The sequence below is a fragment of the Leptonychotes weddellii genome, chromosome 9 (assembly GCF_054177405.1).
Source record: "Leptonychotes weddellii isolate Sample4059 chromosome 9, ASM5417740v2, whole genome shotgun sequence".
In the NCBI taxonomy this organism is placed as follows: Eukaryota; Metazoa; Chordata; class Mammalia; order Carnivora; family Phocidae; genus Leptonychotes; species Leptonychotes weddellii.
This window is the reverse complement of record NC_138377.1, coordinates 9,105,062-9,119,147: the sequence shown is the minus strand read 5'-3', so window position 1 is coordinate 9,119,147 and position 14,086 is coordinate 9,105,062. Positions and strand designations below refer to the sequence as shown.

General features: G+C 57.7%; 1 protein-coding gene across 2 annotated transcripts in view; it reads right to left on the bottom strand.

The window, feature by feature from the left end:
- Nucleotides 1-1,313: 1,313 nt before the first annotated feature.
- The window catches only part of LOC115937204 (proline-rich membrane anchor 1), a 58,899-nt gene continuing 46,126 nt past the window's right edge, over nt 1,314-14,086 (bottom strand). The window contains exons 5-6 of one of the 2 annotated variants that reach the window (XR_014148309.1): nt 7,688-7,858; nt 4,353-4,431 (exon numbers count right to left, since the gene is read on the bottom strand). Coding sequence is in view for 1 of the 2 variants with exons in the window: in XM_081830008.1 (XP_081686134.1) it covers nt 4,329-4,431 (103 nt within the window). In the remaining variant the exon portion in view is untranslated. Of the gene's footprint in view, nt 4,432-7,687; nt 7,859-14,086 lie in introns of both variants that reach the window. The other variant, XM_081830008.1, reaches the window with a different exon arrangement.

Sequence of the window (14,086 nt, the reverse complement as noted above, 5' to 3'; positions counted from 1 at the left end):
TGCCCCGGAGCCTCGGGCTTGCTGCTGTGCCTAGAGGGCCCAGCCGTGTGTGCAGGGCCCGAGGGGTCCCTCCGAACCCTCACCGGCCTCCCGGAGGGGACCTAGGTGGGTGGCCGGTGGGCAGAAGAGTTCTCTAGGGCCCGACGGCAGCCTTTTCTGATGACAGCAGTGACGACAGGAGCCGTGGTGGCCGCCACCCGCTGTGTGCCAAGACCCGTGTCAAGTTTTGGCAAACGGGCAGCTCAGGGAATCCCAGGCTGGGGGCTGGGCACCGCTGGCCCTGCCCCCAGAGCCGTGCCCGGAGCTGACTGCCGCCCCCACCCCGGGCTGTGGGCTGGGGTGGGGAGACACCAGCTCTGGGCACACCGGGCCCCCCAAGTTGCTGCCACTGAGTGAAGCCTGGGGAACCCAGGGGAGGGGGGCGGGGCCCAGCACCACCCCAACCAAGGGGAATGGTCTGGGTTGGGGTCTGCCTCAGTGGCTGATGGCTCAAGACGCCTGTCTGGGCTCAAACTCCAGGCCCCACCCCCCGAGGTCTGTGTGCCCTTGGCTGTCACACTCCACCTCCAGCCTGTCTCCTCACCCCTCCATGGGGAACGCAGCGTTGCAGGGGCAATGCTCTCTCGTGGCTTCGGGCCCATCGGACAGGAGCCTCTCTTCTCTAGAGGCGCTGGGAAGAAGGGTTGCTTTTGGCGCAGCTGGAAAAGGGGCCTGGAGGCCCCACAGGCAGCTCACACTCCACTCCGTCAGGGGAGCAGGGGAGCCTGGGGCCGGCCTGCGCTCTGGGCCCTTGGGCTCCCTCTGCTTGGAGGTGCAGGGCAGGCTGACCACGGTGCTCCGAGCCGCTGGTCGGGTGAGGGGGTGCTGCCGACCAACTCTGGGGGCGGGGGCTGAAGTCTGGACATGGGGAAGGACCCGGTAGGAGGCCACAGGCCTGACCCATCTCCCCTCCAGCGTGGCCCACCGCTGCTGGCCCCCCGATTCCCATGAGCACTTGGCAAGTTAGCGTAACTGGCCTGTCCCATCTGCCTGGCACCCCGGGCAAATTGGGACAGTTGGTCACCCTCTTCTCAACTGAGTCAAGGGTCAAGGTGGCTGGGTGGGGGGAGGAGGGACAGGATGGGTACCGTGGAGTCCCCATCAATGCCGGCCTTGGGGTATTCTGATAAAACCATATGGAAATAAGGCAAGCAAGTCACCGTTACCGAGCCCAGCCCTGGGTTTGTAGCAGAGCCTCAAGGAACGGACACAGCCCCACACTCAGCCAGCTCCTTCCCACGCCCCGCCCCCCCCATGGAAGACAATGGACAGTCCTCTTTATAAGGATATTTTTATTGAAAATTAAAAAGGCATGGTACTTTCTTCCTTGTAAGTAGCATCCAGCCTGCCTCCCCTACCCCCCCAACGCTGCCCGTCCTGCCCCCTGGGTGTTCTCCGCACAAAATCCACAGTAGTGTCTCACTGGTGGACAAGATGGCCCAGACCGCACGTTGGTCCACGGAGACAGAACTCCTAGAGACAAGAGCCCTCTTCGTGTGTGCCCCTGGCACACCGTCAGGAAGGCAGATCTCAGTGTTGACATTCATGCATTAGACAGCGCGCACGACCTGGGCTGTTGAAATCAGACTTTGTACAGATTTGGAGAGTACAGTGATCTTATATAGATATAGATATCTCTTTAAATATATATATATAACTATATATAATATATATGTCTATATTTTTACAGCTATTAGTCTTTCTTCCAAAACTTGCTTTAGAAGCTTCTAAGGAACACCTAAAAACTCTGGGAGATCCTATAGGCCATTCTAAGTTGGGCTCAACTAGGAGACAGTTAAAAAATATCTATTTGAGGAAAGGCGGAGAAGAAATGTGCATTTCGTTCTCGACCTCAACGTTTGGGCTAGTCTGAGGATTGATCTGGGTTGAGGGACTGCAGATACACTCCTGAAATAAACGTTCTGAGCTCAAATACCAGGCCGAGTGGTTTTTTTTTTTTTTTCTTTCTTTTTTCTTGTCACTTAAGCCAAAACTCCGGTGAGGTTCCCTCGTTGCCACATGTGGGAGTTTCCAAATGGCCAGTTCTAGGTTTGGTGGGTTGACTTCTCACGTAGATTCTTTTTTAAGAACTGGGTTCTTCTCTTGGTTTTCACTAACTGAGCGATAAGACTTTATAAACACGATTTGGGGGAATTTAGCACAAATGTTAGCTTTTCCCAGAGCCCCGGCTGTGTCCCCAGGGAAGGGGACACTGGCCCCAGAGCACGGTGGGTGGTCATCAGAGTTCCTCACAGGGAGCCTCGCCAGGGGCTGAAGGATTTAGCTAGTTGTAAAACCTCCCAGGTTGGAGCCAGGGTCAGGGAAGGTGGGATTGTGCAAAGCGGGCCTGTGCCCTGCCTCCCTGGGTGCCTCTCCGGGCTGGCTGCCCACCCCTCCAGTACCCCTTAGCCAGGATTCTCCCCTCTGGCTGAAGGGGCCTTCCCAGAGTGGCATGTGCTGAGAGTGGGGGTCCTGCCAGGGTATCTGCTCAGGGCACAGGCAGGGGACTTGGCAGGAGGCTATAGGCCGTGAGGGAAAGCGTCTCGCTGCAGACCCACACCCTCTGGCCTCTTGCCACGGGCTCTGCATCCCTGGGGGGGCGTGGAAGGCATGGGCGCCCGCCAGCTGGGGGGACTGACCACGGCCACTCGTGGTGGTGTCCCATGCTAACGTAGGCAGGGAAAGCAAAATCCAAATCCAAACCCAAAACAGGTCCTCACGCCGAAGGAAAACTGAAAGGAAGAAAGAAGCCTTTCTCAGAGGGTCTGGGCCTGGGCCTGTCCTCAGCCTGTTCCTGCTGACCTGGGGGTGGGATCCGGGTTAGGGTCTCAGCAAACTCACCTTCTCCCCTCTGCCCTCCGAAACACAACGGACCACAGACCGCTGACGGCACAAGGGCTCCGGGACAATGGATTTCCAAGGTTCAGCCTGAAAGGGGACTTGTTTTCTATCAGGCTTACCTGGATGGGAAAGTCTCACCGTGGCCCAAATCCCCTCCAGAGAGCTACACTTGGTGGTCTGTGAGGTGGACAGGATCCACCTAGCCAAGTCCCTACACGGAGAGAGTAGAACCACGAGGTCAGGAGTGTTCTCCCAATCCGCCAGGGGAGACCAAACCACAGGCCGCTGTCGCCACGGGGCTAGTCATGTGCCCACAGGGCCGGTGGCCCCCTGGGAAACAGGCCGGTGGACGGGATAACCAGGCCTGGAGGGTCTTCTCATTCCTTCCCTTCATCTACCAACCCCTCCGGAGGTTTCAGCACGTTTAGAACACAAGACCTGGGGAAGAGACATTCAAAGGGGAGCACTGGGAGAACACCACCTCTTTGTGGGTGAGGGGAGGCCGGAGGCTCTCAGGAGAGAGTCTGAGTACCTGGTTAGGGCCTCTGGAGGTGGTCAGGGAGAGCCAGCGCCAGGCTGGGGCAGCCTAGCCCGGAGCGCCCACAGAGGGCTTGGCACAAGTGGTGGCCTCCGCCGGATGAAGGCAGGGCCTGGCTCACACGGTGGCGTCAGTCGCTATGAGGATCAGCTGTGGGAATGAGTCTGAGGACAGGCAGAGGGGCCTCCGTCCTCCCTGGCTCCTTGGCCTGGTGTTCAGTGAGTTGTTTTGCCCCTGGAAGGTCACACACTAAAAGAGCCCCTCTGTCTGCTATCGGGAGGGGACTCCACAGGCCGGGCGCACAGCCCTCCGGGGCACGGGGTCGGGGGTCTAGAGCCAGGGGACCCGGATGTGGGTGGGAAGGGGAGGGAGGAGGCAGGCCCTGAAGACCGAGGACAGTCGCAGATGCGGTGACAGACAGATGTGTGGGAAGCACCTTTGGAAGGGGACGTCTCGTGGCTGCGCTGATGGCTTCTGTTGGGACGCATGGTGAATGGAGAAGCGTCAGGCTTGCTGGGGAGGAGGAGAGGTTTTCTGGCAGGGGAGTGGCCCCTGGATCAACTTTCTCTCGGCTAAAGCGGGATGCCTCCCCAGCCCAGCGGACAGACAGACTCCCTGCTTCTGTCAGAGCGCGGCTGGAAGACGGGACATCAAACACAAGACAGGGAGGAGACATGCGGAGCCCGGGGTGGCGGCGCCGGCCCTGCGAGCTGCGTGCAGGGGAGCCCGGCTCAGCCCGGTGTCTGCGCCGCCCTGCCCGCGAGCTGACCGGGCGCAAGGCTGGGAGGAGGCTGGTGTCTCCTTCGGAAGTCCTGGACAAGCCCAGTGTCAGCTCGGGTCCACCTGCTTTCCCGGGTCCACTAATGCCACCAATGTACCCCTCTGGCCAGCGGGTCCGGGCTCTGCAGACTCACACCACGGCGCTGTTCACATCCACCCCTTTGTTGCTCTGTGAGGAGGTCATGGGATACTCAGCAACACTGGTGCCATTCTCCTCTTTTCTCAGTGGTTTCCTGGGTGGGGAGGCAGGGACAGCCGTTAATGACCACGGACTGGGGTGGGGTATCATGTCCTTTCAGGGAGCCCACCAGGCTCTGTTTTGGGTTAGCATCCTTGGGCTGCTGGTCTGAGGTGAGACCACCTCAGAAGCTGGAGGCGGTCTCAACGAAGGTGACTGCATCATGTGTCATGCACACCAGGGCACAGTTGAGAGTGAAACAGGGGAGCTTTTAATAATGAAGCAGGGACCACAGGCATGAATCGGGACTGTTCCGGACAAACGAGAAAGGAGAATGTATGGCCAGCCTAGTAGGACACAGGGTCGGGCTTTGATCGATCTCACTGATTGTGAGCGAGCAGATGTGAAGATGACTATTTGGGGGTGCAGAGTGAAAGAGGAGAGGTGCCAGAGCTTGGATTTTGCAGCCTTGCCTCTGTGTGGTCAGAGGTAAGTGGAAAATGTGATGAAGAGGATGGCAGTGAAGGTGATGCTGGTGGTGGTGATGGGGCTTGAGGTGGCGGGAACCGTAATGGGGCGGAGTTGGTGGTGCGGGGGGTGGAGGTGATGGTGGGGGGGGGTGGTCATGGTGGTGTTGATGGGGGTGGATACGGTTGGTCATGGTGGTGCGGCTGATGGTGGCAGAAGTGGCAGGAGTGAACGTCCACACTAAATTGAGTGCCCACTTGTGGTTCTCAAACACTTCCCGTTGGGCCACTTGAAGTTCATTCAGAGGCTGTTTAACCCCAAGAGCCATTTCTGCTATCCATACACGGCTCAGGAAGGCCGGGAGGGAGGCTTTGAGAAGGCTCTTGCTCACGTGCAGGGCTTCTGGATCTGCAGTCCTCTTGCTGGCCTGGCTCCAATCCCACCTCCTCTCCTGACTGGTTCAGGAGGGCTCCGGCCCCCAGCGCTAGGCCTGCTGGCTGGCTACAGCCTCCCGATCTCGGCCACTTACAGGCTGTGGTGCCCAATCCCATATTGCAATACTGCTGCCTCTTGTGTGAAGCTGAGGCCCATGGGGTCGTCACTCAGTCACCTCCTCTGTCCCCACTAATGCTGGGGCTGAGCCTAAACTGGCCTTTGTTGTGCGTTGTCTAAACTGAATGTCCAAGGCCGTCTTTGAAAGCCTGGTGATTGGTTGCTCCTGCCTTCTCAAATGTCCCCAGAGCCTTCCCAAACCCAGGCTGAGGAGGACTGGTACCTGGTGACCAGTGGGTGCCTATGGGACAAAGTCTTAGGTGAATTAGTTTGGGGGAGGCGGGGTCTGCAGGGTGGTTATCAGTAGTTTCATGGGTGGGATTATCAGGCCTGCTCAGAGGCAACACCCTGAGATCACATCTATTAACTGTTCCCTTTTTCCTTGCAGCAGAATTAGCTCACAAAACACAGAGAAACCCAAGTGCACTCCCTCCGGGTGTCAGGCTCAGCCACAGTGGCTTCTAGAAACATGAGATGCAAACCAGCCCTTCCTCCTGGGGCCCATCACACTTTGTGCAAAGCACTCTTGGTTACAGATTTTCTTGTACCCTCTCACAATGGTACCCTGAAGAAGCTAGGCCCGGGGTTAAGAGATTCATTTCATGGGGAAACTGAGGCTTAGGGAGAGCTGTCACTTGCCCAAGGACCCCCGGCTGGTTGGGGGCCACCTGCTCCTACCATATCCTCGTCCAGACATCTTTCCATTAAGTCAGCATTCCCAGCAGGCATTGTACCCCAACACAAGGGGTTCCCATCAGCTTGGGAAGGCCTTCCTCCACCCTCCTCCTGGAGAGTTCCAAAAGTTCTCAAGAGTCCCATCTCCAAGAGGCCCGTCTCATTTTGCTTGAACCCAGCACATCCCAAGAACTCCATTTATGGAGACACTCAGGGACACTTTCCAGAACCCCCAGGTTTGTAGGGGTCAGACAGTTGCCTTGTTTGTGATGGGCTTGTGGAAATGACAGCCTCTGAGCCAGCCTCCGTCGCTGGGCCTTTCCTCCTTGGTCTCCTTCCTTTCTCTCCTGGGCCACCCACCCCTTTACAGGGGCTTCGAGCAGCTCTGACTTTGCTGGGTGGGCTTCATTCCTGACTCTGAGTTTGCATGGCCCGGGAAATTGGGTGGGGTGGTGCATTTCCTACATTTGTCATCAATCTACAAGGGGGAGGATGGACATCAGAATCAGGATTCCGGAAAATAGGAACAGACAAAAATCTCTGAGCCCAAACCCACACTGCTTTTCTCCCTAGTAAATGCTCAGTCTTGGGCTAGGTCTGAAAAGTCAACCGGAGCCAAGTCCGGGTCAGGGGAGATTAGGCTGAAGGGCCTTCCAGAGTGGATAATGGAGAGATGAAGAAAGGGGTCTGGAACTCCCATGGAAATGGGCTAGCATGGAGGGCACAGAGTAGGAAATCAGCAGGATTTCTTCTGCCAGGAGAAGAGGTGAAATTTCTAAAGCCAGGCTGTGCTAGGGGACCCTTTTGCATTCCCTGGAGGCTTGGAGGGAAATGTTGGCACAGAGGGCCCAGCAGGAAGCAAGCCTGGCTGGAGGGACGCTGAGGACAAGGCAAGGAGACAGCCCCAGGGCCTTCTTGATGGCCCCAGCCAGCTTCCCAGGCAGGAAAGGACAAAGCGGGTCTGGGCAGGGGTTCCACCCAGCAAAGTGGTACTTGCGGCTGGCGCAGTGCCCCCCCCCCGCCACCAGGAGCACTCCAAGAGTCTGTGCATGGCAGGGGGAGCTGGGGGTCGCTGTCCCAAGGGTTCTCCTGAGAAATGGACCTGGTCTGCTCCCCTCCTTCACCAGAGCTGAGCCCTCAATCACTCTACTCTCCGGGCCGTAGCCCCAGCCCACTCCCAAAGCCCTTCTGGGGTTCACAGAAGCCCAGTGGAGTCTGGGGTTTTAGCTACAGCGGGAGATGGCTCTGCCTCACCCCTCCCCGCTGTCCTTCCTCTAGCAGGGCACTTCACGGTGATGCTGCCCAAGCGCTGGGATGTCACGGCTCAGTAAACCCAGGCCCCACCACTTCCAGCTGTGTGATCTTGGGCAAGCCACTTAACCCCTCTCTGCCTCAGTTTCCTGGTCTATAAAATGGGCACAATAATGGTGTCCATTTCATAGGCTTTTTGGGAAATACATTAATGTGGGTTAAGCACTTAGATGAGCATCTGGCATACAGTAAGTGCTCCATAAGTGTTTGTTAGCTCTCGGTACTGCCACTGGAAAGGAGTCAGCGGGGAGCTGTCCTGTGGGCAGGCGGCGGCCAGCGCTCTCCAGTCTGCACAGACTTCCTACCTAATGCATGCCCCGTGGGGCTCCGGAAATGCCGGAGAGGCTTGCTGGGACCCAGCCTGGCTCCGCAGTGCCGTGAGCCAGCCGGGGCGGGCCCCACTAAACCAAAGAAAGGCATCTGCACCCTGGTGCAGGAAGGGATGGCCACAGACGACGCCCTACAAGGCATGGTTCCTAAAACCAAGAGAAAGGGGAGTGAGCTTTTCCTCGGCCGTGTCCAGGATTCCTGCGTGCCGGAGGTGGGTCCCCCACCCTGGACCCCTTCCACCTTGCCCGGCCAGCAGCAGGTACTGCGCGGTCTTTCCATGGAGCGCTGCGCTGATGGCTTGGCGGGGCTCAGGCCACCAGCCACGGCCTCCACGGGAGCCGCCTCCCCACCCTCAACCTGCAGCTCTGCCAGGGGAGCTGGGGACAAAGACAGCTCTGAGGAGCCTGGCAAGGGAGGGCTGCCAGCTCGCTCCATGTCTCAGGCCCCCCACGGAAGGGTCTGGTTTCCGTGAGGTTTTGAGTCTCAGACTCCCTCTTCCGAAAGCATCCATCCTCCCCTGCACCCACCCCCGAAACACACCCCACCTCTATACACACACCCACCCATAACTACACACATACCTACACACACCAGAGCGCGCATACACTCACACCCATGCACACCCCTCACACATACACACCCCCTTCCACGACGAGATGCCTTGGTCGCCTGCAGGCTTCTCCAAACCTGGGTCAAGAAGCCAGGAAAAGCCTTTTTGCGAGCCAAATATCCAGGGTATTTGCTGAAGAAGCACAGCCTCATTTCTAACCCAGCACACCTCCTCCCCTCACCTGCGTGAAGGTGAGTCAGGGATGCAGCTGAGGAGCATCCTCACCCTCCGACTGAGCCCCCGGTTGGACCACCTCCCTAGGGCTTCCTTGCCCAGCCACCTCCGGCTGAGCAAGCTGAAGGCGGGCGTCGGGAGGCTCGCGGGCTGGCGCTCGCCCCTGGGACCCAGTCAGCAGGGCCGGGCATTTGGACCTCACTCCGAGGGCTCCCTAAATCAGGGACTTCTGTCTTACCCCTCATCCCGCCCCACGACTTCCACCCAGCATGTCTACAGAGATGAATTCAGGGAGGGATGGAGCTTCCTGGTGACAGAAGGGCCCCGAGAAGCAGGGACCCGTCTGGTTCTCCCATCCACTGGCGCCGAGCGTGCCCACCATCTGCCTGCCTTTCTGGCCACGACTGGCCTGCAGCACCATGCGCCTCACTGCACGAAGCTGCTCCCCCTGCAGCCTGCCTCCCACCACCAGGACAGGATTCCATCTCCAGCCACAGCAGGTGGGTCCCCGGTTGGGGGCAGGGCGAGGGGGCATAAATGAGCCCAAGCGAGCATCTCGGCCCAAGGCAGATGGGGACACACAGTGCCCTTGCCTCTTCTGGGCTACATCTCTTGCCCTCGGAGGGAGGACTGTGCAGGTGATAAAGATGAGAGATACTGTGGCCTGTGGGACTCAAGAGAAGCCTGTGTGTTGACCCCACCACTGGGGAAAAGCAAGCCCTGGGCTGCCTGGAGGGCGGCTGTGAGCCCCGGAAGAAAGACCACCAGCCCCGGAGTTGGAAGACTGAGTCTTGGTCCTGCAACAAAGCACAAGACTCCAGTCCCTGAATCCAGCCGAAGTCCCCAGGGAAGTAAGATGGTCTCGGAGCGGCCACAGCCATGTATCCGTGCTCAGCGCTCGGCCAGAGGTGGTCCCTCCTCGGAGCACACTAGCTTTGACTCGACTCATGGCACAGTCAGACGTGGTGGTCTGGACTGCCAGCCAGAGAGGCTGGATTTGGCGCCTGGGGGTGGTGCTGTTACAGGAACTTAATAGGGGCAGCAGGGAGAAGTGACAGATGGGAACGGTTGGGTCTCAAGTGTCCAATCACTGCATCAGGCCCCGCCTGGCCCAAGAGGTTTTGGCACAGAGACAGCTCCAATCTCAGAACCCCAGGGATCCGAGGGGCCTTCAAGATGAATGTCTCGCTCCCAGAAGTTCATGTGAGATGAGGCTGGATGAAAAGGTTCCACTCCTGTCCCCAGTCCCTCTCCCCCCGCCCCAGTCTTGTCTTCCTCCTGCCCAGCTCTGGTCCTGACTGTGCAGGCCGGCAGGGGCCGGGGGGAGAGGGCTGGGCCGGTGGTGTGTGCGGCGGGGCTGGGGAGGAAGCAGCAGATGGAGGGGGCCTGCCTCAGTGTGTCATGCCCAAGCTGGAGGGAGGCCGGGTCACCCGGGGCATGGGGAGGGAGCCACTGAGTCACTGCACACACACACCAGCTGGAGGACAGCATGAAGGCGGAAGACACTGGGGCTTGGAGGGAGGGGAGCCGAGCTGGAAGCCCAAACTTGTGAAGGGGAGGGGCCAGGCATTTAAAACCGGGCGCATGTTATCTCCTCGAAAAGCATATTCTACTTCAGGGACGCCTGGGTGGCTTAGTTGGTTGAGCGACTGCCTTCGGCTCAGGTCGTGATTCTGGAGTCCCTGGATCGAGTCCCGCATCGGGCTCCCTGCTCAGCAGGGGGTCTGCTTCTCCCTCTGACCCTCCCCCCCTCTCATGCTCTCTCTCTCTCATTCTCTCTCTCTCAAATAAATAAATAAATAAAATCTTTAAAAAAAAAAAAAAGAGGATGCCTGGGTGGCTCAGTTGGTTAAGCGACTGCCTTTGGCTCAGGTCATGATCCTGGAGTCCCAGGATCGAATCCCGCATCGGGCTCCCTGCTCAGCAGGGAGTCTGCTTCTCCCTCTGACCCTCCCCCCTCTCATGCTCTCTCTATCTCATTCTCTCTCTCAAATAAATAAAATCTTTAAAAAAAAAAAAAAGAAAAGCAGATTCTACTTCACTTACCCAGAGGGAGAGAAAAAAACTGAGTTCACTGAAATTCTCAATAGAGTTTGCTAATTTAAAAGGTAGAATCTGAGGGCACCTGGGTGGCTCAGGCAGTTAAGCATCCAACTCCTGATTTCCGCTCAGATCATGATCTCAGGGTCGGGAGATCGAGCCCCCATGTGGGCCTCCGTGCTCAGCGGGGAGTCTGCTTAAGATTCTCTCTCCTCCTGCCCCTCCCCCAGCTCGCACTCTCTCTGGCTCTTTCTAAAATAAATAAATAAATTAATTAATTAATTAAATAAAAGGTAGAATCTGGCAAGTCTATGTAAACAAGCCTCCATTCAAGCCACAGAAAATCACGGAATAGTGACTACGCGCCAGATGCCACCAGGGAGATGAGGGAGATAAGAGGACTGCTCCCCCCACCCTCTGATGTGCGTGCAAGTGTGCACGTGCGTGTGCATACAGTCCCTCACACACATGTGGGGGCACATGCACGTGTAAACACCAACATTAACCTGCCTAGAGCAGAGAGCAGAAACGTAAATCAGGGAAAGCTCCAACTCCAGGGCTGGGGCCGTGAAGAAGGATCTAGAGCAGCCCGCGACACAGGTCAGAGGAGGTGGTGTCTGAGCTGGGGCCTGAGTGAGGAGCAGGAAGGACTGAGCTGTGAGAGGAGGAGCAGTGTGTGGCTAGAGGGAGCTCCCTGCGAGCTCGAGGAGCAACGAGGAGGGCTGGAAACCTCCGTGACCTGAGCCAGCTCTCTTCTCCAGCCTGGACTCAAGTTTCCTCCCATGACCCACGAGGCTCATTGTGGCTCAGACACCACAGGAAACTCGCTTCCACCCCAGGCCACCAGGTCTTCTCTACTTGCCACACAGTCAGCAAGAACCCACCTTTCTCGGCCACCCCCCTCCCAAAGCTCCAAAGAGAATGTCAATTCTAAAAAGAAAATGAACTTCGCTGGCTGATTGGCTATGGGGTCTGTGATTTAGGGAAGATCTTGAAACAACACCATGGTGTCAGGCTGGAGAGAGACAAGGATGGGAGAGGGAGCGGGCTGAGTGTGGCAGGTTCCCAGGGAGCTGCCGGCTGCCCGTCTGCCCCGGAGTGGACAGAGCCTCCAGGCAAACCCGGCACCTCGGGATGGATCATCTGAGGTAGCAGTGCACACGGAGAGGAGGTGTCGCTGACTCCAGGGCAGCAAGCACATCGCCGCACACGAGGTGACTGAGCCGCAGACAGCAAGCTGTCGTGCCAAGGTAGACTCTAATCACGACTCCCACCCGGGAGGCCCCTGTGATGGGGACCAGGCAGTGTTCCGTATGTCTGTGGGCCCTGGGAGGGTGCTGAGCCTTGCTTCTTGGAAAGCCAACAGATAATGTATGAAATGGAAAGAAAATCCTCATAGCCATATACACAGTGCTCAGAGCATGGAGAGAAAGACCAGAACCACTGACACCCAGAAGCGGTGGTCTCTCAAGAATGTGGCTGTGGGGAGAGGGGGGGCAGTTAGGGGGCTGCTGTGTTTCTTACCAGGCTTGTGGCAAGTTGACGTTTTAAACTATGTGCCTGTATTACCTCGATAAAAATGTAAAAAGGTGGTTGTGGATGTACGAAGCCCTAACGTTTCTTTCTAACCATAAAGCTGTGTCAGGAAGCAGGCACAGCGTTCCCGGCTCTTGGGGTGCGGGGAGCACCCCCTCGCCCAACCTCTTCTCTGTCTCTCCTCCAGCTCTCTCGGATTCTCCCCCTCCTTCACAGCACTCAGGTTTTAAAAGCACCTTATTTATTTGCATAACAGTTTAAAAAAAAAGATTATATATTTGAGAGAGAGAGAGAGTGAGAGAGAGCACGAGTTGGGGAGGGGGTAGTGATGGGGAGAAGCAGACTCCCCGCTCAGCCGGGAGTGGGATGCAGGGCTTGATCCCAAGACCCAGGATCAGGACCTGAGCCGAAGGCAGACACCTACCAGATGGAGGCCCCCAGGCATGTATGTGTGTGTGTGTGTGTGTGTGTGTATTTAATCCACTTACACCACTAGTGAGGGGCTGAGGGCTCGTCTTGTGAATCTCTACATCCCTGGCACCTAGTCTAGTCCGCAGCACACAGTAGGTGCAATTTGTGGACCAGGCCGAGGAGCACCAGAGCCCAGCGACAACGTGTGTGCTCGGGCACCCTCGGGTGCACGCACACCAGAGCTCACTCCCAGGGAGCAGCATGCTTGCTCACCGCCCGCAATCAGCGGTCTGCGGGATCGGCCACACCGCTCTGCAGCCTCTTATCGTCTGTCCACCAATACCTTGTCAATCGGAACGAGACGGCCGTCAAGTGGCTTAACGGCAAATCGATGGCAGAAGGTGAAGGCCCCGTGCCACGGATGACCGGAGGAGGAGGAAAGGTGCTCTTTGGGCGCCTGGGGTGCAGGGGTGACTCGAGGCGGGGGACCTGGAGGGGATGGGTGTCACCTGTTCTCTGCACGAACAGGGGGGCTGACAGAAGTTGCAAATGCGCCCCTAGGACGGTGGCCTCACTCCTGAGAGTCCATGGGCCTGTGAACTTCCTCCCGCTGGCCTGGGCCTCCTACCTGCGCCCTGGCACTTTGTCTCAGTGACTCACACCGATCATTGCTTGGTTGAGGTCCCCACCCTGTCCTGGACCAATAGCTTCTTCCCTTGTGTCTGCTTTACATTATTTCCGCTTGGTAGTCCCTCCAGATACTCCTCTCCTGGGGGTGGTCTGATCAACACTGTCTCCTCCCCCCACACCCCCACGAGGTGTGTTCCTCGAGGGCAGGGACTGTGCCCGAAGCACCCAGGATGGTAGCTCAGCTTGGAGTCTGCTCAGGACCCTCTCTCTCTCTCTCTGCTCCACACCCCCCCACCCACTCTCTCTCTTGCAAATAAATAAATAAATCTTAAAAAAAAAAAAAAAGAAGAAGCTGCTCACAGCAAGCTCATAGCAAGGAGGAGGCCACTGAAATGTAAGCTGTGTGGGCTCCCATGGCTGGGGACCCTGCAGAGTTTGGGGTCATTGGCAGGGGACCTGAGGGCCACTGCATGAGCTAGTCCCGCTGTGAGAAGCTCCCCTTCTGAGCCCCTTGGTCTGATGAACACCATTCCCCTTCCAAGAAACCTCTCAGGGCCCTGGGTCTGGGGGAGGTGCCCCTCCTTGGGCTCCCCGCCTTGGAGCACCCCCATCCCCGAGCACCATGTCACCCAGCTCAGAGTTGGGACTCTGGGTGCATTTGTTGACTCACAGGATGCAGTTTGATTCACTACATCTGTGAGTAGGAAGTGCTGATTCGACCCCACCTCCCACCAAGGTCATGCCCAGTGAGGGCACTGGGGGGTGCTGCTTCTGCACCTGCTCTTGTCTCCTCCCATTCCTGCAGAGGCCTGTGGAGCCTGCGGCCTGCACCCCAGATGCCAAACCAAGCTGGCGTCTCCAGAACCACCTTGCTACCCCAACTGATTCTAGAACCATCCTCCCAGCAATCTGGCTCCCCAAGGCTGTGTTGGGGCCATTCACAAAGATCTCTTGGAAATCCTCCCCTAGGACA